At 42.9% G+C, this 23,102-nt stretch overlaps 1 protein-coding gene across 4 annotated transcripts in view; it reads right to left on the bottom strand.

The window, feature by feature from the left end:
* Positions 1-281: 281 nt before the first annotated feature.
* Positions 282-23,102, bottom strand: part of LOC146349801 (multidrug resistance-associated protein 1-like) — a 45,846-nt gene continuing 23,025 nt past the window's right edge. For 2 of the 4 annotated variants that reach the window (XM_084843515.1, XM_084843516.1), the window contains 15 exons: positions 22,460-22,627; positions 21,836-22,022; positions 20,370-20,442; positions 19,186-19,228; positions 18,251-18,470; positions 16,378-16,532; positions 15,488-15,643; positions 13,502-13,701; positions 12,667-12,793; positions 11,433-11,534; positions 10,904-11,047; positions 9,480-9,638; positions 8,375-8,541; positions 3,734-3,928; positions 282-2,750 (listed from right to left, as the gene is read on the bottom strand). In XM_084843515.1, coding sequence (XP_084699641.1) covers positions 2,627-2,750; positions 3,734-3,928; positions 8,375-8,541; positions 9,480-9,638; positions 10,904-11,047; positions 11,433-11,534; positions 12,667-12,793; positions 13,502-13,701; positions 15,488-15,643; positions 16,378-16,532; positions 18,251-18,470; positions 19,186-19,228; positions 20,370-20,442; positions 21,836-22,022; positions 22,460-22,627 — 2,220 coding nt within the window. In that variant the 3' untranslated portion in view covers positions 282-2,626. Of the gene's footprint in view, positions 2,751-3,733; positions 3,929-8,374; positions 8,567-9,479; positions 9,639-10,903; positions 11,048-11,432; positions 11,535-12,666; positions 12,794-13,501; positions 13,702-15,487; positions 15,644-16,377; positions 16,533-18,250; positions 18,471-19,185; positions 19,229-20,369; positions 20,443-21,835; positions 22,023-22,459; positions 22,628-23,102 lie in introns of all 4 variants that reach the window. The other 2 variants (XR_014789088.1, XR_014789089.1) reach the window with 2 other exon arrangements.

Genomic DNA, 23,102 nt, shown 5'->3' with positions numbered 1-23,102 from the left:
TGATGGGAGTTGTAGCTCAATGTTTTGGCCTACAAGTTGACCACCCCTGGCTATAAAGGAACTCCTAATCTACTAAGATGGACTGAAAGATTTCATGTGTCAGCTTTCAAATTTCAAGGTGGGTTTGCTTTCCTCATGAGCAATGTAATTTCTAACCCTTCCAACAGTGCATATGTACACGGGAGTCAAGAAATACGAGTCTCGCTAAGCAACTTGTCATGATGCAGACTTCCATCAGTGATCCAGCCATGGACAAGGAAAATGAGGGGCCGGGGCACAGACAGATTCAGATTTCTTTATTGTACATAGTTGTCAGACCATCACAAAACAAATATTTATCAAAAGACACTAGATACCAATACAAGATAACATATTTACATAAAACTAACGAACTTAGATCATATAGAATAAACTTAACATTCTGAATCTCTAACTAAAATAAGTACAATTTACACTAACCTATATAAAATCACTCAAAAACTTAAAGTTCTGAATCTCCCTGACAAGGCACAGCATTTTCCTTTTAAGAATTTTCCCCTAACACCAATTACTGTACATAGAAAATGTGAGGGCCTTACAGCTAGATATCTATCTTGCCCACAAAGCAAGTAGATTACAATCTCATGGACAAATGTCCCCAAATATCTCTCTAAAATCCAGTGCAAATACTATTCCCTCAGTACATTATATAAAGGACAATAGATGTACAGATCTTCCACCTATTTTAAGCCACAAGGCAGGTGTGCTCAGAAAATGGCCTATTTCTGTATTATCGTTTTAACAGCTAAAGGCATGAGATTTAACGGAGCTTTAGTAAAGGCCATCCTGTACTTAAGTCTCTGCAAACCCTTTATATAACAAGGTAGAACAAAAGGAGCATAAGGGAAATTCTTATACAATGACGCCATTTTAGAAACTGATACTAGTTGCCCTGTCCATCTATAACAATACCTAAGTCAGTCTCTGTCTCAGAAAGTTTTTGGCAAGCTCCATCCCCAAATTCTTAACACGTACTTCAGAAAAACCTAATTTCAACACTAAGGACTAAACAAGAATGATTGTTCATTTCCTCAAAGGCTATCCTAAGAGGACACAAAGGCTCACGAAAGGTAAGTTGTACCCAATAATTTAACATCATTTCATTTGCAATGGTTTGTATTGTTAACTGTAGCCAGTTCAGCACTACATAAACCAGAAGTGACTGGAGGGGGGGGGGTAAACACTGGACCCAATCCCTGAGCCCAAACCTGTGGGCCACATGCAGTTCCCACCCTCTCTCACTGTGGCCCTGGGATTTCCCATCAGCATAAGGAGAAAAAAAAGACTGGCAGGGATGTGCATCTACAAACTTGCCCTTTGAAAGTGCTCCCTATGTCACACATGAGCTCAGAGGCTAAACAGTATGGTGGCTAAAGGCTCTACACTTACAAGTGGCCTAAAGCCCCCTTTAATAAATAAAGAAAATACATTGCCCTTAGAAATGATGCTCTAAGCAAAGGGTGGGCAACCTCAAGCCTGGGAGCCAAATCCAGCCCTTAAGGTTTCCCCAGGTGGTGCTACCCCCTTTCCCTCAACTGCCAACCATTTGGTGATTTCCCAGCTTTTGTGCAGTCTCTTCCCCATTCTGAAAGGTTGAAATGCCTCTCAGAAGGCTTAGTTAGTTATGCTTTTTCTTTCTTTTCTTGTGTCCCCCGCTCCGTTGACTCTGCCCCTGCCCACCACTGGAATGCAGCCCCAAGCACTTCTTTGAAATTGGATTCAGCCCTTGTGCTGTGGTTGTGGTTCCCCAACCCCTGGACTAAGTGCCGCATGCTGTGGTTAGGCCTCTGACCTTGTGCCAGACCCAGAAAGTGCTTTCAAAAGGCATCCCTGCCTGGGTGGGGAGTGAGCGACCTCCTTCCCACCCAAGCAGGAAGAGAGGGATTCTTTGAAAGTGCTGATCCCACCAGATCCATGCTTTCAAAGGGTGTCCCCAGGCAGACAGGGAGCAGCCCCTGTCCCACCCCAACAGGGAGAGAAGAGCCCTTTGAAAGTGCAGATTCTGTTGGAATCACACTTTCAAAGGATGCCCAAGGCATCATGTGCATATATGGATGCACTGGGGGGGGGGTGCTCTGCCCACTGCTTGCTATGCTCCTGCCCCCACACCCTCTGGCATATCTCACGCCCAGAGTGCAGCCCTGACAGATTTCTGCTGAGACAATGTGGCCTTAGGTGGTGAAAAGAATGTTCACACCTGGCCTAGACTCTAACAAAACTCTACTGATCCTTCTAGTACCTTTTCTGTACACTGCCATATAGGAGATCGATCATGCCTTCAAGTACTTAGTATATCTATACAACTGTTAAAATATAGCAGATGGTCCAGAACTCTTTCCCAAGTCATGTAAAGATATACCATGAATGTCCCAGTGCTATACATCCGGTACAATCATTCTAGCAAAAATAACTTGAATGATTTATACAGGCACATATACCTTGTATCAAAAGCATTTATTGCTGGCAGTTCAGTCAATTACTCTCCCCCCTTAAAATCATGAACTTCATTATAAAATGAAACAAATATTGACAGTATTGTCATAGCAGAATTCAGGGGGGAAAATATGTACACAGTGTTCATAATACGTTAGCTGTCCATCTCTTGCTGTATTCCAGCTTCTGATACCATTTCATAAAACATGCCTTTCTGTTGTAACAACTTGTCTGGAGTGTCGAATTCAGCAATCCTTCCAAGGTCAAGAACAAGCACCCTGCAAAATAAAATATATACTTTAATGGGAAACCCTGTTCATCTGTTTTGAGTTAAACAAGGAAGACTTGGAACTGATCAACTTGCAAATATAGATAGATATAGATACACACACACACACACACACACACACTTACATTTACAGAGTGCAGGTCATATGCTTATTAAGTTAAGATTTCCTGTGCACAGGCTGTAGTCCAGGCTATGAAGGCTAGCTGCAGCTTCAAGGGAAGGGGACAACAGCTCAGTGTCAGAGCACATGCTCTGCATACAGAAGGGCCCGGGTTCAATCCTGAGCAGCTCCATTTAAAAGACAGGTATGATCCAAAGTAGTTTCTAAACATGTTAGAATACACCCAATTTACCTTTTTTATCAAGCAAATATGCTACTATCTACGCTGTGGTTCCAAACACAACTGAGCAACAAGTTTCATTAGGGCCAGCCCGACCATTAGGCAGAGCAAGGCAGCCACCTCTGGTGGCAGATGCTGTGGGACGTGGGGCAGTGGCAAGGTGTCAGAGGACAGGTGTGTGTGTGCCAGGCAGTCTGTCCTGTACTTCCTAGGTTAGCCTGCTGCCTTAAGGTGTGGTAGAAGATGCTGTCCCATCTCCAGCATGGAAGTATAATTCAACGACCAATCTGGTTGGTTCCTGAACATGGAATGGAGGGAGGCGCCATCTTGTCTTTCACCTCAGGCAGCAAAATGTCTTGGGCCACCCCTGAGCTCCACACGTTAGAGTGGGCAAGCTCCACTGAATTCAGTGGCGCTACCTAGAATTCAGCAGACAGTAGACAGCAATGTCTGTTTGCCGAAAATAGCGTTTATAAAACATTTTGAGCTTGTGTTTGTGTATACTTGTTTGCACTACTGTACTCGTAAAAACCACTGTTTTTGATAATTTATTTTCAGTTGCTACATGGTTAAAAAACAGTATGTGTGTGGGCAGGGCTGGGGGGTACATAAATCAGTTATAACAATTTACCTATCAGAATCCATTATGGAATGCAGCCTGTGGGCAATGGTTAGCACCGTGCAGTTGTGAAATTCTTTCCGGATGGTGGATTGTACTAGACTATCTGTTTCAACGTCAACAGATGCTGTTGCTTCATCCAAGATTAAGACTTTTGTCTTCCGTAACAAAGCACGAGCAAGGCAAACAAGCTGTCGTTGTCCCACACTGTTGAAACAGAAGATGGTTTTAGTCTTGGTTTCTCAAAAAGCCATAGGGCTTGATTTGGCAATGGGCAGTTGCTGGCTGCTGCCCCTTCTTGGGACTGGGAACGCAAGAGAGGGTGTGAAAATGAAAACAATTACCTTCTCTAGAGGAGCCTGACTACATGAGACGTTATGGTCCTAACCTGGGGATCTGCATGCTTAGGAGAGTCCAAGGTGAATAAGCATCTGAGTATAGAATGGTACAGGTTGCCTCTTCCTTGGCCCTTTACTTTGTCCTGCTGTGTAACGCTCTCTGGGCATAATCCAAACATCTGGGCAATGGTGTGATGGTAAATTTGAAGTGCAGGGGCTCATCATGGCAGTCCCCATAGCCATACCCCCAAGGACAGTAAAAATGCAGCAGCTGTGTTGATCCATATCAACAAAACAGTTGTAGCAGTTTTCATCTCCACCAGGAACAGGGGCTTTGTGAAGCTGATGGGTTTTGTAAAGCTAACTGCCCGTTCAAGACCAAGCCACCCCCAAATACTTTGTAGTACAGCATGGACAGTTCACAACAATATAATGTTCCTAGAAAATCCATTTCTCCCCTGTGCGGCTAAACTCAGAGGAACAGGGAAGCCGAAGCAGTGGGAGATGATGTCCTTGTCCCTGCTAGTCAAAAATCCCGGCACTTTGACCCTGTGCACTCTGGTTCCACTGCTACACTACATCTGGGAAGTATAGGTGTGTGTAGGTGATATGTCCCCTTCATGGATCACTGCCTTGTTGTGGCGAAGGGGCTTGCGTAACTCAGTGAAGCCATAAGCTATGCCGTGCAGGGCCACCCAAGATGGACAGGTCACGGCAGAGAGTTCTGACAAAATGTGGTCCACTGGAGAAGGAAATGGCAACCCACTCCAGTATTCTTGCCAAGAAAACCCCATGGAACATATCACAAGGCTAAAAGAGATGATGCCGGAAGATGAGCCCCTCAGGTCGGAAGGTGTTCAATATACTACTGGGGAAGAGCAGAGGGTATTTCCAAGTAGCGCCAGAAAAAGTGAAGCGGCTGGGCCAAAGCCGAAAGGACAATCAGCTGTGGATGTGTCTGGTGGCGAAAAGAAAATCCGATGCTGTAAAGAACAATATTGTTTAGGAACCTGGAATGTCAGATCAATGAATCAAGGTAAGCTGGAGGTGGTCAAACATGAGATGGCAAGATTGAACATCGACATCTTGGGAATCAGCGAACTAAAATGGACAGGCATGGGCGAATTTAATTCAGGTGACCATCATATCTACTACTGTGGGCAAGAATCCCTTAGAAGAAATGGAGTAGCACTCATAGTCAACAAAAGGGTGGGAAAAGCAGTACTGGGGTACAATCTTAAAAACGATAGAATGATCTCAGTAGGAATCCAAGGCAAACCATTCAACATCACAGTAATTCAAGTCTATGCCCCAACCACTGAGGCCGAAGAAGCTGAGGTTGATCGGTTCTATGAAGACCTACAACACCTTCTAGAACTAACACCAAAAAACGATGTCCTCTTCATCATAGGGGATTGGAATGCTAAAGCAGGAAGTCAAGAAATCACTGGGATAACAGGCAGGCATGGCCTTGGTGCACAAAATGAAGCAGGACAAAAGCTAATAGAGTTTTGCCAGGAGAACACGCTGATCATAGCAAACACTCTTTTCCAACAGCACAAGAGACGACTCTACACATGGAGTTCACCAGATAGTCAATATCGAAATCAGATTGATTATGTCCTTTGAAGCCAAAGATGGAGAAGCTCTATACAGTTAGTCAAAACAAGACCTGGAGCTGACTGTGGCTCAGATCATGAGCTTCTTATTGCAAAATTTCGGCTTAAATTGAAGAACGTAGGGAAAACCACTAAACCATTCAGGTATGACCTCAATCATATCCCTGATGAATATACAGTGGAGGTGAGGAATAGATTTCAGGGATTAGCCCTGATAGACAGAGTGCCTGAGGAACTATGGACGGAGGTCCGTAACATTGTTCAGGAGGCAGCAACGAAATCCATCCCAAAGAAAAAGAAGTGCAAGAAAGCCAAGTGGCTGTCTGATGAGGCTTGACAAGTAGCTGAGGAAAGAATGGAAGTGAAAAGCAAGGGAGAAAGGGGAAGATATATCCAACTGAATGCAGAGTTCCAGAGAATAGCATGGAGAGACAAGAAGGCCTTCTTAAATGAACAATGCAAAGAAATCGAGGAAACAACATAATGGGAAAGACTAGAGATCTCTTCAAGAAAATTGGAGATCTCAAGGGAACGTTTTGTGCAAAGACGGGCATGATAAAGGACAAAGAAGGCAGGGAGCTAACAGAAGCAGATGAGATTAAGAAGAGGTGGAAAGAATACACAGAAGAACTATACAGGACAGATCTGAATGTCCCTGATAGCCATGAGAGTGCGGTCACTGAACTTGAGCCGGACATCCTAGAGAGTGAAGTCAAGTGGGCCTTAGGAAGCATTAGTAACAACAAAGCTAGCGGAGATGACAGTATTCCAGCTGAGCTATTTAAAATCCTAAAAGATGATGCTGTTAAAGTGCTGCACTCAATATGCCAACAAATTTGGCACACTCAACAATGGCCGCAAGACTGGAAAAGGTCAGTTTACATTCCAATTGCAAAGAAGGGCAACGCCAAAGAGTGTTCAAACTACTGCACAATTGTGCCCATTTCACATGCCAGCAAGGTGATGCTCAAAATCCTACAAGCTAGGCTTCAGCAGTATGCGAACCGAGAACTACCGGAAGTACATGCTGGGTTTTGAAGAGGCAGAGGAACTAGAGATCAAATCGCCAACATTCGCTGCATCATGGAGAAAGCAAGAGAATTCCAGAAAAACGTCTACTTCTGCTTCATTGACTACGCTAAAGCCTTTGATTGTGTGGATCACAACAAACTGTGGCAAATTCTTAAAGTGATGGGAATGCCAGACCACCTTACCTGTCTCCCGAGAAACCTGTACGAGGGTCAAGAAGCAACAGTAAGAACCAGACGTGGAACAACTGAGTGGTTCAAAATTGGGAAAGGAGTACGACAAGGCTGCATATTGCCACCCTGCTTATTTAACTTATATGCAGAGTACATCATGAGAAACGCCGGGTTGGATGAATCACAGGTCGGAATTAAGATTGCTGGGAGAATTATCAACAACCTCAGATATGCAGATGATACCACCCTAATGGCAGAAAGCAAAGAGAATCTAAAGAGCCTCTTGTTGAGGGTGAAAGAGGAGAGTGCAAAAGCTGGTTTGAAACTCAACATTAAAAAAACGAAGATCATGGCATCTGGCCCCATCACTTCCTGGCATATAGAAGGGGAAGAAATGGAAGCAGTGACAGATTTTACTTTCTTGGGCTCCAAGATCACCGCAGACGGTGACTGTAGCCATGAAATTAAAAGACGCTTGCTCCTTGGGAAGAAAGCTATGGCAAACCTAGACAGCATAGTAAGAAGCAGAGACATCACCTTGCCGACAAAGGTCCGTCTAATCAAAGCTATGATTATTCCCATTAGTAATGTATGGTTTTCCCAGTAGTAATGTATGGCTGTGAGAGCTGGACTATAAGGAAGGCTGAGCGCCGAAGAATTGATGCTTTCGAACTGTGGTACTGGAGAAGACTCTTATGAGTCCCCTGGACTGCAAGGAGGTCCAATCAGTCAATCCTAAAGGAAATTAACCCTGAGTGCTCATTGGAAGGACAGATACTGAAGCTGAAGCTCAAATATTTTGGCCACCTAATGCGAAGAGAAAACTCTCTGGAAAAGACCCTGATGCTGGGAAAGACTGAAGGCAAAAGGAGAAGGGGACGGCAGAGGATGAGATGGCTAGATAGTATCACCAATGCAATGAATATGAACTTGAGCACACTCCGGGAGACAGCGCAGGACAGGAAGGCCTGGCGTGCTATGGTCCATGGGGTCACGAAGTGTCGGACACGACTGAACGACTGAACAACAACAACAGGTGATATGTCAATGTCTTACATGTTGGAAGGGAAAAGCAATGACCCAGCTAGATTGGCATGCTCTAGCATCCCACATCTGACCACCTCAGGCCATGGGGGATGGAGTACGTTTCTCAGCCAGATACAGACATGGAGCACACTGCAGTATTGGCTCTGGGACCACACCCAGGAATGACCCACATCCCCTCACCTTCCCCATCCCTGGCATAAAGGCGTGCAATGCTGTGCTGTGCCCAGTCTGTGAACAACCTTCACATATGGATTGACCAGAGTTTGCAGGACTGGATGCCTGCCAGGGAGACATAAAATACATTCTGCCCCTGGTTTCTGACATGGGCAGACTCACCACAACAGCATCTGAGAAAGCTAGGACTACATGGACCAGCTAATGAGAAAGACGGGGTTAGTATTCTTCAGGTAACTTAGCCCACCCCTTAATACGGTTTAAGTCACACACCTCAGGTTTTCGCCACCCTCCGAGATTTCATGCAGAAGTTTCTTTGGGAGTGACTGTACAAAATTCTTCAGGTCACACAATTCCAGTGCATCCCACAGTTCAAGATCAGAATATTTTCCAAGTGGATCCAAGTTGGACTTCAGCGTCCCTGAGAATAAGACTGGGTCCTATGGAAGCACAGCTGGGCAATATCTCCATGTAAGCAAGACGGGTTTTTTTTTTTTCAAAATGAATTTACGGAAGAGTTTGGGTTTCATGTTGATATTGTAGAAAAAAAAATGTTTTATGGGGGAATAATAAATGTGCCCAATATTTTGGAGAAATATATATATATATATACATACATACACACACTCACACACACACACTCACACACACTCAGTGGATGTGTTTGTGGAATGAGCCAGGTGACCATGAAGGATAGACTTCTCCTGAGAGCTCTTGCAACAGATTTTGGAAGACGGCTAGTAGCGGCAGTGGGGAGAGCCAGGAACTCTTCTCTGGCTCAGATTTTAATCTAAGCCAGAAAATAACTTTGGGGAATGTAAAGCTAGCCTTTCTTTTGGACGCAGGCTTTTAGGAGCCCCGTCGCAAAGTTTGTTTCCACACCCAAGCTCAGAGAAATCTGGAAGCAACCCTAGATCTATCCAATGAAACTCTGTCCCTTCTGTGCTTCAAAATGCAGGCTAGGCATTATTCAAGAATTCCTGGTTACAAATGGCTGATACCTCTTCCAGATATTATTTCCTGCTTTTCCTACTCCTAAAATTGTGTAATTAAAGCAAGGATGGGCAACGTGTACCCTCCAATTGTTTAGGCCTACAACTCCCATGATCCTTCACCACTGGCTATGTTGGCTTGGGACTGATGGGAGCAGTAGGCCAAAAGATCTGGAGGGCCCCAAATCACCCAACCCTGATCTGATTTCATTCAAGTTCTACCACTTGTCCTTTAAAAGTGAAAGTGAAATCTACATGGCGGACCTAACAATTTACCTATTGCAGTAAAATAATGATGGCACTCGAAAGTATTTTCTGTTAGAAAATTCAACTGCTTATAATCTGCATAAATATGTTGTATCTATATGCATAAAAGATGCATATACCTGTGGTATAATGTTAAGGTTGCCACGTAGATCATGCAAACCAACTGTTGATATGTCAATCCCATCTATGATTATTTTGCCTCCGTCTCTTTCTAGTATTCTAAATAAACAGTTCGTTAGAGTTGATTTGCCAGCTCCTGTTCTTCCTATGATCCCGATCTGTAACAAGATTCTTTTTCAAAAGACATGCACATTCTTTTTCACTTATGCAGATATCAAAGCGGTGATACAATTTTCACCACATTATTTCAACACATGTAAAAGAAAATGATAGTTTCAAGATAAACAGGAAAACATTATTTAGAAGTAGAAGCCTTTAAACAAGAGAGCACTACTAGCACAGAAGGAAGTTAGTAATCAACAGCAGCAGATAACAACTATTACAGTATACCAACCTCACAACCCACCCGCAGTGCCTGTGCATGGAGGGAGAACCATAGGTCTCAACAGGGTGCACACACCCATGTGAATGTGAATTGTGCCCCGTGACCTTGACCAAGAACTGACTGGGTTTTCAACTGGTCAAGGCAGTGGTGTCATGGTCATTTCTGAAGTGCAAGTCCTCATCGTGACAGTCCCCATAGCCACGCCCCCAAAGTAAGCCCAAAATTGCAGGCTGCTCTGTTGATCAGTATCCACGAAGCAGTCCTAGGGGAGTCTTCACCTCCACCAGGAGCAGGCCTTTTGTAAAGTGCATGGGTCTTAATTGTTCATTCAAAACCCAGCCGCCCCAAAAGGCTTTGCATTATAACAAGAAAAAATATATTGCTGCTGCGAAAATTCATTTCCCCTGAGCTACCGTGACAACTGCAGTTAAGCTCAGTTTGCAGCTAAGCTCAACTGCCGTTTCCCCGAGTGAGCTACTATGATAACTGCAGTTAAGCCCAGAGGGAACAGGGAATTCTGAGGGGGGTGGCGCGTGACGTCAGCATCCCAGCTAATTAAAGAAGTGCTGGTGCTGCATGCCTCCAAGCCCTGGCTCCACCACACCACCTAGTGAAAGACACTGGGCTGCCAATCCTGTTGAGATGCACATTTGCCCCAAACCAAAGCCCTATAGATATCATGACGTGCACATGAGCTGCAATACATGCAAACGGCTCCATTATGTTCAACGGAGAAGGAGTGTGCAATTTCATACATACAGGTTACAGCCCTCCATTAAAGTCAATCGGCCAACCTTTTAAAGGCAGTGAAGCCCAGTGTGCCTATCCATTTGTTCACAGGAAATCACTTAAATCGGGGACATCAGTGGATGCTTCTGCAAGCATCGCTGACCTGCCCCATTCCAGAAACTACCATTTTCACCTGTTTCTGGGTTTATTTTTTAGAAGTGCCAAAGCCCCGTTGCATTAGCGGTGGGTCCTGTGTACACAAAGGAACTATAGGATACTACCTATTGTGTTTTATGCAGTGCACATTACCTTCTCTTCCCTGCAGCTTTGAAACGATACATCCTGTAGAGCTAAGCCCAGATCCGACCTGTACCGAACTTGGTAACTGACAAACTGTATTATTCCTTCACTGGGCCATCCCACAGGTGGCCGGCTGGATAGTACCCAGGGGGCCTGAAACAGACAAATGACAAAGCGTGCAGCTCAGCCAGGTTCAACTCTTACAAGACTTTTCTTCGTTTCTTCAGTCTGGCTTACATAGGAAAGGCTCAGCTTAAAGTTAACAGCAGAACAGACACAGACATTAAAATCCTCTCTACATGGTTACTAAGAAGTAAGCCTCATTAAGTTCACTCGGCCTTACAGGTAAATACAGGACTGCAGTGTGAACCTGTGAACAGTTTTGAACTTTACAGTTTCTGAACCAAACTGAAAAAAAGGAAAGAAAAAAGGGATCCAGATTGCTCATTAAACATTGAACAGTAAGTTTTTTCACTTTTAAAAAATGGATGTTTAAAATCAGTCCATGTGCTATTTTCATTCCTTTAAAAATGCTTACCTCTTTGTCTATTTTTGCATATTCACAAACCCTCTCAATAGAGATCCCATTGGTTTCAATTTCACAGGCTTTGCGGACCCAAAAATTCAAACTTTGGGTTATCTGAAATAAATGATTACTTGTTTAAACAACATGTTTAACATGTCCATTTAGGCTCTGTTAACATACGCGTCATTTCAGAAAGCCACTGTGTAAAGTGAAGATTCAGGACAAAGTGCTTTCTGTTTATCCAGAAATGCCATATCCACAAGCTATTAGAAAAATACCTAAAAAAATATTTTAATTTCCTAGATATAGACCTGGTTCACACTTAACAACAGCAGAGTAATGGGTTGTTGCCCTATCCAGAATTTACCTATGATTTGTCTGCCAGATGACTGCACAAAGCACAGGCTGTTTTTTCAATTTCTGGGTTCTCTGATTCCCTCCTCCTTCGGCCACACCCACCCTGCCTCCCAAATGCCTTTGTGGTGCTGTAGTACTGGCATGTAGAGCAGCTGGGTTTTTTTTTTAACCACTCTTGCCCACCACCTCTGTAGCCTAGCAAAACAACCCATGGTTATGGGTTCACACAAAATGACAACCCATAGACCTGGTAATTAACCCATGATTTGTCATGCACAAGCAGGAGTGAGCGAGCACCCTGCTTCCAATGTGCTCCTCACTTCCACTTTTAATAACAACCTAGAACTGGCCAGGTTATAGGTTCAAGAGTGTGACATCCAAACCCAGAGTGTTGGGTTATTTAGGGGCTAAACAACCCAGAGATTAACCCAACAGAAACCATGGGTTAACCACTGGGTTCCTTAGCCCCTAAACAACCCAGCACGCTGGGTTTGCATGTCACACTCAATACCCTATGACCGATTGTATGTTGTTGAGTAAAAGCGGAAGTGGCTGACATGCCCACTCAGCATGCCAGCTCTCTCCCACTCATGCGAACTAGGTCAATATGTGGGAAGCACTGTGACACTTTTTACATTTGTTGGATTCCTGTAGAGTTTGTCTGGCATAATATAACATCACAAATAGGATTCCCAACAGTTTTCCTGCCAGGACTTTTTTCCCCTTAACAGCTGCATGACAAGTAGATATTTTACAGGTGACACTCTGTAAGTGACAGGAAAAGCTTCAGTGGCTGGATTTTTGCTGGGCCTGCAGATCTGAATGATGTAGGAGCCCTGCAACCCTGCTCCCAAATGCTACATCGAAAAAGAGGAGAAAGATGACTTACATTTAATGCATAGGATATTGATAATCCCACTGTAGCAGAATCCACCTTGCTGCCAGCAAACACTGCAAGCAATGCAGCAAAGAAGACCATCAAGTTACCCAGAAATTCGAGTCTGACAGCCAGCCATCTGTCATAAACGGATGCAGAAAGACAGCATTCAAATAGATGCTTGACATGCATTGAATAAATATATTTCAAATATATTTGATCATCATGACATAGTTAAAGTCTCCTATATTAAAATCTATGTGGTTAATATCTTCCACTTCTAATCCCATAGTAAGCATTTAAATCTTAAGAGTTCTTAACGAATTTAGAAAAATCAAGCCCTTACTCATTTGAGCGCTGTAGCATCACTTTGGTAGGTGCAATTGATCAACTTGGGAGCGGGGAGAAGAGGCATAAAATTACAACATTGCTCATTTTGGGAATGATCTAGCCAAAGCAAAAGTCTTTTATGTTCTACTGTTTTCACTGGAAGAGAATTAAGAAGGTACTCAACTTTTCCCATTGAAACCAATGAAACTTAAATGTGCTTAACTCTGGTTAGTTCACCCCCATGCAGTGCAAGCCTATGGGTGTTTACTCAAAGGTCAGTCGCATCAAGTCCAAAGGCCACTACTCCCCAGTACAAGTGCAGTCCTAAAAATGTAGGCTGCAAATCTATGAACGTTTACTTTCTAGTCAGTCCCACTGAATTCAGTGGGACTTCTGTAAAAATAGTCATAGGGTTGCACTGAGAACAGATGCTCAGCTCCAGCATACGTTTGCCAGTCAGAACAAATTAAAGTACCACTGAGCAAGTACAAAATGTTGCAGAGTGTTAAGACAGTACCTGTTTGAGATCACATTGTTGTAGAAGCAAACCAGGTTCTCATTGATCACATCTTTGTTTTGCTTAATAAATCTCTCTTGATGTCCAAATGCTCTGACTGTAGAAACACCTAAAAGTGTTTCACTGAAGTGTGAAATTATAGGTGTGTGTGAAGCCCCAGCCAGCCGTCGGATTTGTCGGGAACTAGCAATATAGTATCGCTGATAAAACACAAAATAAAGAGCAGGTAAGAATTTGCCATGCAGATTTGGAAATTTCCACATTTTAGCATGAAGAGTGGGGTATTAGGACATACGGTATACATTTTACACAGGAATAAAACACCCTTTTTGACTACCCCCTTTGCTTTGGCTTTTTGGCATTCCTCATGCGGTTCCCTTTTTGTTGACTTTGGGTTTCATTCACACACAGTCATGAGGCCAACTGGCCCCATGGGAACATTAGGTCTTCTTGTTCAAGAGGTAAAGATGGTTTAGTTTGGTCCTTACCCCTTTTTAAGCGGAGTGATTGATTCATCTGTACTTACACACAACCTAATCTGTAACATAATCACTGCCCAAAATGGAAGAATATTTGCAGAAGAAATAGCACTGCCAAAACTATCAAAATTTGATAGGATTACACGGCTCCAATTCCTTAACAAAGGTTAATGGTAAGGGTTTCCAAAAATCCCTGCATTTGTGACATTAGAAAAACCAAACATCTCTGCTTGTGCAATCCAGCAGAGTTTGGGGAGTATCAGATGTGGAAACACTAGGCAGTATCCAATGCTGCCCATGTGCCAGCAAGACCCACCGCCAGTGCAATAGGAAGCCAGTGCTTCCTAGACCAACCAGAAACAAGACAAAACACTCGCTTCTGGAACTGAACAGGTCAGCAGTGCTCGTAGAAGGGAGCTCCACTGACTTCTCCTGTTCAGGAAACAAGCTTTTCGGCTAGTTTCCGGGGTTGCTCTAGGAAGCGCTGGTGCAGTGGTGGCAGGTCCCACTGGTGTACCACAAACAGCTGAGAGGCAGAGGCAGCATGGGATGTTGCCCTATGAAATTTATCAGAATAGGAGTGGATTTGTTATACAGGAGTTTATTTCAATCAAAATAATCTTTGAATATAATATCAGAAAGTAGATCATTGAATTTTTTGTAAGTAAATAATGATTATCAAAACTAGATGAAGAAACCCAAAGAACAAAGCAGAGAATAGTACAACAGTAATGGAAGATATTCAAGCAATTTTTAGGATCTTGCCATGTGGAGTAGTGTCCACATCATCGCACGATATAAACAGTGCTGTAGTGGAGCCAGGATTTGCAGGGATGCAGGCTGGCACTTTTTTATTAACAGGAACTATGGCATCATCTGCCACCTTCTGAGCTTAACTGCAATCCTCATAACAGCTGGGGCAGGAATGAATTTATAGTTCCCTGTTGTAATGGCAAGTATTTGGGGGTGACTGGGTCTTGAATGGGCAATTAAGATCCAATAGCTTTACAAAGGACCTGCTTCTAGTGGAGGTGAAAAATGCTAGAACTGGTTTGTGGATATGGATCAACACAGCTGCCTGAATTTTTGAATTCTCCCTGGAGGCATTGCTACAGGGAATGTCCTGATGAGCACCTGCTCTCCAAAATTTACCCCTTTGCCACTGGATCTCAGGGATCTAAGTGACAAAGCACACTATACATGTTACCTGCAATGTGGAGAAGTTGCTACGTGGAAGCTCTTTAGCCAGCATCCATTTGGCTGGTCTGAAGGAATTTTTTTCTGGGATCAGAAGACACTTCTCAGGCTCTTACAACTTTAGGATGAAAATGACCCGAGCAGACTGAATAGCCACTTTTTCTCTGCGTTATTAAATGTAAGTCAATTGCCCAAGAGAAACTCATTTCCCTTCCCTTTCTGTTGCATCCTATCCTTCATGAAAAGAAATGAAAGATAAGAAAAGCTAATATGTTTTACTTTCCCCCTCCACGAAGTTTAGTGAACTTACTTGAATAGTGAAATATAGGTATCCAAGTGGAGCCACCACCAATATGAACAGGGGGGATGCAAACACAATTACGAGGATCGTTCCAACAACATCCAGTGTACAGTTCAGCCAGGTCCGTAGGTAATAATGGAAACGTATGTCAACGATGAACATGTCCTAGGATATTGCGCAACACAAAGAAAATGCTCAATTCTCATTCCATCACCAGGCTTGTAGAGCTCCAGTCCTAAAAGTCAACTGTCAGAAACCTTTCCAGTACAGAGGCGGTAATAGAGTCTAGTCAGCATCCAAGCATGACATCTCAGGTAAATGCTATTAAATAGGGTGGTCTACACATGGCAGACTGTTTGGAGTAATGCAAACCATTGTAAGTGCACTCATCCCTCACTTGCCTTCCAGGAATAGATTTTAGACAGTCACTCAACCTAGAGCAGGGAATTTATATCAAACGCCTGGGCTGCTGCCTCCTCCTCCTCCTCCAGTTTGGTCCTGACACCTTGTATGCCAAAAACTTTCAGCCTCAGCCTAGTGACAGCCCAGGAGAGTATTTGGTAAAGGCGAGAGCTTCTTATAGGGACGACAAAATAACTCAAGTGTTTCTGTCCACAAGCATAGAAAGGCAAGTTTAAAACTTGCTAGAATGCTGTCTTTTATTGACATGTCTGGTTTGAAAGATGGAGGGGGACAGTCAGGTTGCACTGCCCTGCCTATGTATCCTTCCCTAGTGGAAGGGAAAATGGAACAGTGGCTTCTTGCAGTGATGAGGATGTGAAAGCCATTCACTCTGCAAAGGAAGGCAGTGAAGAGTGAGTCATTTTCCCAAGACCCAGCAGCTCCTAACCCACATCCCGAATTTGGCCCTAAAAATATGATTACTATTTGCTCTTTACCTTGGTGAATCTGTTGATGATTTGACCTACAGGATTAGTCTCAAAATACTGGAGTGGAAGGTGCAGCACACTGTCTAACATCTGATGATGCAATGCCCGAGAGGCACAGAGAGATCCTCTAGTAAGCACATATGCACCACAGCAAACCAGAAGACCTTGGAGGAATAATAAGAAAGGCAAAGTATGGGTTTTCAAAGGGTCCACAATAGCAGTCTCTCCATTAGTGCTGTTTATTTCATTAATTAAATTTATTAAAAACCTCATACAATAAATCTCTCTAGGCATTTTAAAATTTAAAGCACAATAATGATACAAATAAATAAAATCCCAATAAAAAGCAACCAACAATATAAAACTAATACATGTGCCAATACAGCATAAAAATACAACATAGTATCAAGCATAAGAGATAAAACTATGCAATAGGGACTGAAATTTTTTTTCAAAATACTAACATGCTTAAAAATACTTTAAAGGTGCAATCCTGTGCAAGTTTAGACAGGAAAAGTTCTACAATTACCAATATTTTCCGTGTTTTAGGATTGTGCTTTTTCAAATGAATGAAAAAGAATGTAAAAGCCTGGGAGAACAGGAAAGTTTTAGCTTAGTGCCGAAAAGACAGCAGTGTGATCAGCAGGTGGGCTTCCCTTGAGAGAGCATTCCAGAGGCCAACACCAAAAAAGCCCTTTCTCCATTCTCTGAACCTCAGAATCAGGGGACACTTGAAAAAGAGCTTCCGTGAATGTCCTTATAGCAAGGGCAAATACAAATGGGAGGAGGTGTTCCATCAGGTACCAAGGCCCAAAGTTATTTAAGAGCTTATCCACCATCCCCAAGTTACCAAGGTCTTAGTCAGGCCTGCATCTGGGGATTGTTACAATTCAGCTGTTCAACTTCCTATTGCTGAAGTGTGCTAAATAGACACATATATATAGTTCTAATTTATCCTCAGTGCATAGAACTATTTATGGAGAATGGAAACATTATACAAAGGCCTTTAAAAATAATTTTTAACTGCTGCTTGTTTTATTTTTAATTATATGTTTATTGCTGCATTTTAAAACAGTCATTCTCTGTGTTTTAGCTGCTTGGATATTTAATGCTTCTTTTTAAATTATTTAAAAATATTGCTGCTGCTTTTAAAACTTAAAAAAAATTAATGTGTTTTAGCCTTGGTTTTATCATATTTATTTTAATTTTATTCATTAAGACATTTATATCCCACTTTTTTTCCTCTTGCAAGGAACCCAAGGCAGTTCACATGATCCTCCTCCTCCTCTCCATTTTACCTCACAACAATCCTGTGAGGTATAGGTTAGGCTGAGAGTCCACGACTAGCCCAAAGTCACCCAGTGAGCTTCATAGCTGAGTGGGGATTACAACCCGGTTTTCCTGAGTCTCAGTCCAACAGTCTAACCACAGCACCACACTTTTATTATATATGTCACCCTGACAGCTTTGGCTATAGAGCGTATCATACACTGAATAAATAATAATAAAATAATAATATAATGTTCGGGCCAGCTGTAGATTTTATGTGGGAATGAGACCTGAAAAGGGTAAGACATCCAGTGAGGGTGCACTGTTGACTTGCTTCCACATTAGTACACCTGAACAGCAAGAGGGAGGATTAAAAGAGAATTGCTTCCACACAGCAATCTCATTCTTCTGCCGAGTATAGATTCATAGAAATCTTATGAAATTAAGATTCATCAATCTTAGCATTAATGCAATGCATTCTTTCCTCTTTCAAAACTGATCAATACATATTGTTTTATTAGACAACATAAGATTATTCAAGTTAAGGAATGCCAAGGAATTAAATTTTGGGAACCAAAGGAAGCAGTCCGATCAGTCATACACAGAGGCTTACCCTGCATGACACCCAAGAGGCCATAGATACCGAGCTTGTGGTTTTTTAAGTGCTTCCATTCTGTGAAGTCTTTCAGTTGCTTTGCTTCTGTTGTCCATGTGCTCAGCCACAGGTTTTGTCCTATGGCGATAGCATTTTGTCCCAGGTAAGCTGCTATAGTTAGCCACATCCATGACCAGCCAAAGGCTTGTAGGTATTTCAAAATAATTGACATTTTCATCTAAACATAAGGAGATACACACAAAAGATATATATATATATATATATATACACACACACACACACACACACACACACACACACATACACACACACACTCTTGGGAAGTTAATTAAACAAAACAACAGCACAATCCTGACCTGCAGATCTGCTGACTCAAGGGTGTTTGGATGGGGCGGAAGGACTCTGCTGGAGGACTCTGATACTCCTGCGGAAAGCTCCATGGACAGAGATCTGCCACTGGTAGTAGGTACCAAAACAGGCATTCCAGGGCTGTGGTGGATGCAGCCTTGGATCCAAAGCCTCTTTGTTCCTCCAGGAGTTCTCAGGATCTGGCCCACCAACTATGCCAACCTGGGGTTGGAGTTGTTCCACTGGGTCTGCTTTTAGGAAAACCTCCCCCCCCCCCCCCCCCGCACACAATTACCCTCTGCCTTGGCTGGCACGAGCCAGAAAGGCTTCAGAATAGCAAATCATCCACCACTTAACTCCTCCAACTCCACTGGGGATTGTTCTGTAAGTTATTTATACTTCTTCACAGGGATGGATAAAAACTGGTTCAGCATGTCAGGATGCGATTCTTAGTCCTCAAAAAGAAATTCTCCCTTTCCCTAAATTGCTGAGTTTACTATTGTAGCTTCATTCCACTTATTCAGTTATTTTAACTGCCCATGATATTCTAGACAGCTGTAAATAGCTATTCAAAAAATACTTACAGTGCCAGTAGCAACTTTTTCTTTCTTCATTGAGAACATACTCCTTTGATCAAAAGAAGAATTGCCCAAAATGTAATTTTACATTGAAATAAAGTAGGCATAGAAGTTAGAACTCATCTAAGTAATTGTGCATTTTAAAATCGTCAATGATTCCACGGAGTAGGCAGGGACCACTCCTGCTCTGAAGGATGCGAAGGCCAGGTGTGCGCCAGTCTGATGTTAGTTCCACGCAGAGAGGGTTGGAGAAGATAATCCATGCTGGTGTGTATAAGTGTAACAACTAATTTTATTTACTATCCACACCACAGTTTGGGTCATAAACAGAAGGCACTGCCCCTTGCACAAGGGGGACTAATTTTCACCAATTCTCCCTTCACCCTGGCACATCCCCTCCTGTTCTGGAGGGCAGGGGTTCTCCCGACCCTCAGAGTTGCCTTTCTGTGAGCACAAAGGGCTGCAGGGAGAAGAGGAGACAAAGCCCCATTCCACTCATGGAAGTGAAGATCCTGCCCTATGTTCATAAATCCACACTGAAGAGGGTTGTACCACAAATCCACATGCAAAGCAAATTATTCCAGTTGGTGAAAAAGCAGTGTTATTAAGCACAACAACAATCCCAACTCATTACGAGCGCTGCGCTGTTTGGGTGTCCCACTGCTGTGAGGAATTACGGCCATTAGAGAGTGATTTTCCTAGACTACCTGAGCCAAACATTCTATTTCAGAGCTGCCTCCCCGCCTGCAACATTGGGGGGGGGGGGTGAGGAAAAGGAGAAAAAAAATCTGGGCATGTCAGGGGTGGGTGGTTTGTTTCAGGTATGTTGTCCTGGTCTCTCTGCTTCAAAATTGTTCTGTCACTTTTTTTTAATCCAACTACCCACACCATTAAGAAACCTCATGTTTTTGCAACAAAGATTTTGAAATTCCATTTCCAATTTTCCTAACAACCAGAGACAAACTCTCCCAGCTTGGGTCAGGCTAGGGAGTTATTTTTGTGGACCTTCAGTTTTGGGGCACCAGCCACCACTGGATCCATGAGACCCAGTTGCAGCTCACATTTCTCTGTACAGGTGAGATCTGCTAGTCCCTCTATGAGTGTTGCACCAAAAGCATGATGCATTTGCCATTCCGCTTTTCCCTCCTTTTGTGTACCACATGAACTGGAAGTTATTTTTGAGTACTCACCTCTCTTTATGCTCCAGATGTTGTGTTTTCTTTGGTACAATGTGGTCTTTTATTTTAGTGTCACCTTTCAGTTCTACAAAGAAAAGTTTAAAAAAATAATTATGTTAATTACCCACTAAAAAGCCTACAATATATTGGGTTGGATCCAGAGATGCGCCAGCAATAAAAATTCCAGCAGTGGCACTTCTGTGCAAGACCTTACAGAAGAGATCGTGCATCGTTGTTCAAGAGACTGTGCAACTCCCTCATGCAAGTGAAAACTTATCTGGATTTCAGTTCTCTTTTCTTATGCAAGGATCTTGTGCTAAGTCAGAAAAACCTCTTCTTCACACAGAGGAGGCTTTTCACTTGCGGAAGGGAACCTCTGGATCCAACACACTGACCCGATTCGCATGGCACACCAATTCCTGGCATGTTCAACCCAGGAATTGGTGGGGCCATGCAACAGTCGCTGCTTCTGCTTTCAATCAGCTGTAATCAACAGCCCAGGAATAACCTGTTCCTAGGTTGTTATTGTGCCTTCTAATCTGTAAATCTGGGTTGTTTAGAGCGTTAAACAACCCAGAGTTAACCCAACAATTGTCCATGGTTTGTAGATTACAGCTGGCTGAAAGCAGAAGCAGCAAGGGTGCAGGAGCAGGCACACTCACTTCCACAACTAACCATGGGTTAAACAACCCGTATTTAGCCATTATGTGCAAACTGGGTCACTGAGTGTAGTCAAATTAAAATTCAGCAAAAGAGAAAAAGAGAATCAAACTGCTGATACTAAACACATTGGGATGATGTGAAGTTAGCTTTCTCTACTCATTCACTGGTCACTGATGTTGATGAACAGGTTGAGATGCCGCCACCGCTCCCACTCGTAAAATTATTATTGCAGTCATGCATTCTCTACTGGACACAAATTTCCTAAAATGCCTGATACAGAAGACTTGTTTATACAGTTGATTCTCAATTAACTGTGAATGACCCAGGCTAGCCGTAAAGATTGGAATAACAACCTCTGAAACTTAGTGGTGTAAAAGGCTCAAAGTAATGGTGCTCTTTAGTCCCAAAATGGAAAAGAAAATGGTATTAAGTAGTAAGACAAACAAGCAAACTGGCCATCCTCAATGCAGTCACTCTCTCTCCGCCTAACATACCTCACAGGGTTGGTTGCAAGGATAAAAGAGTGGGAGAGACAGTGTACATGATAAAACTATAATGGATTCCTACCTGCATAACACAAATAATATGTGAGCTTTCCTCCTAAATATCAGAGGTGTAGGGAGGGCCCTACAGGTGATATGGGAAATAAGTCAAATCAATGGAACCTAGGGTCATAGCAGCTGCGTCTGGGTGCACGTAGGCACAACCCTACCACCACACCTGGATTGGCTTTATCTAGTTTTGAGCACAGGGTTCAAGTCTCACGAAACAGAATCCTGCAAATTAGTATGTACAAATTGACTTTATTTACTCACTTGATATCGAGGGCGCCTCTTCATTATCCTTTCCTCTGCCAAAGGTTAGAACCAGCTCAGCAAAATTTGCTCTTTTAGAGAGTAGCTCTTTATAATTCCCCATTTCGATAATTCTACCACCTTCCATCACAACTATGATATCTGCCAGAGGTAGGAGCATCAGGTTGTGTGTCACTAAAATACGAGTCTTGGGAGAAAGGAAAACACCACCGTTTAGATTTTACACAAATTGAGGGCAGACTTCAGGCTTGCAGGATCTACTTTGCTTTTTTTTTTTTTTTTACTAGAGCCAGAGATCTACCAACTGGCGCCAGCTGCAAAAAACATCCACTTGCAATTAAAGAATTCTGAGCCCAGAAATTTGTTTTGAGCACCAAAACTGTATGCAACTCACAGTCCATCCACACATAAATCCACTCCTGGTTACTTCAAACTTTCTGCATTTCAGCAGCATAATTTAGGGAAGGGGGGTCATTTTGTTGCTGCTATTAGTAACTGACTAGGAGCCCAAAATCCTTGCTAATTTACTGCAAATCACCCAGAAAACTACCTTCTGCCCACCTCTGTTTTACACTATACATGCCAATTCCAAAGATTAAAAAAAGAAGAAGCCTTCTTGCCTACCTTGTTTTTCAACAAGCTTGAGGACCCGATCACCTTCTCAAAAAGATGTTTCCCCACATGGACATCTACAGCAGACAAGGGATCATCCAGCAAGTAGAGATCAGCATTGCTGTACACAGCTCTAGCAAGGCTTACTCTCTGCTTCTGGCCACCACTTATATTCACTCCCTAGGAAGAAAAAACAAAGGCCATGCTATTCAAAAGAACAACCTGTTCCTCTTAAATTGTTGCCTACTGTTTCTTCTTTCAAAATATTCTCAATGCAACTGCCAACACAGAACATATAAAACAGGACATACTCAATCTTGTACCTCTGTTGGGGTGTTTAATATTTACATTCCAGTCTAGAGATTCTCTGCAGACAGATAAATATATGGAACTCTTCAATGAGCCATTTTCCTACTGAGTTGAATGTGCCAGGGATTTGTTGCTTGGTTATGAACTCTGGGTTGTTTAAACCATGGGCTGTTGTTACATGTGGTCCCAAAACTATTGGTTGTTCATGGGTTGTTTTGTCAGGCTACAGAGGCGGTGGGCAAGAGTAGTAAAAAACCACTCTTCATGGCGGAACTACAGTGCCACAAAGCCATTTGGGAAACAGGAAGGAAGCGGGTGAAGGAGAGGGGAAGCAAACAACTGAGCA

Source organism: Heloderma suspectum, chromosome 3 (genome assembly GCF_057233095.1).
Source record: "Heloderma suspectum isolate Gila_16-S chromosome 3, 16-S_ref, whole genome shotgun sequence".
NCBI classification, from domain to species: Eukaryota; Metazoa; Chordata; class Lepidosauria; order Squamata; family Helodermatidae; genus Heloderma; species Heloderma suspectum.
The sequence above is the reverse complement of the archived record's forward strand: the minus strand, read 5'-3'. Positions and strand labels throughout refer to the sequence as shown.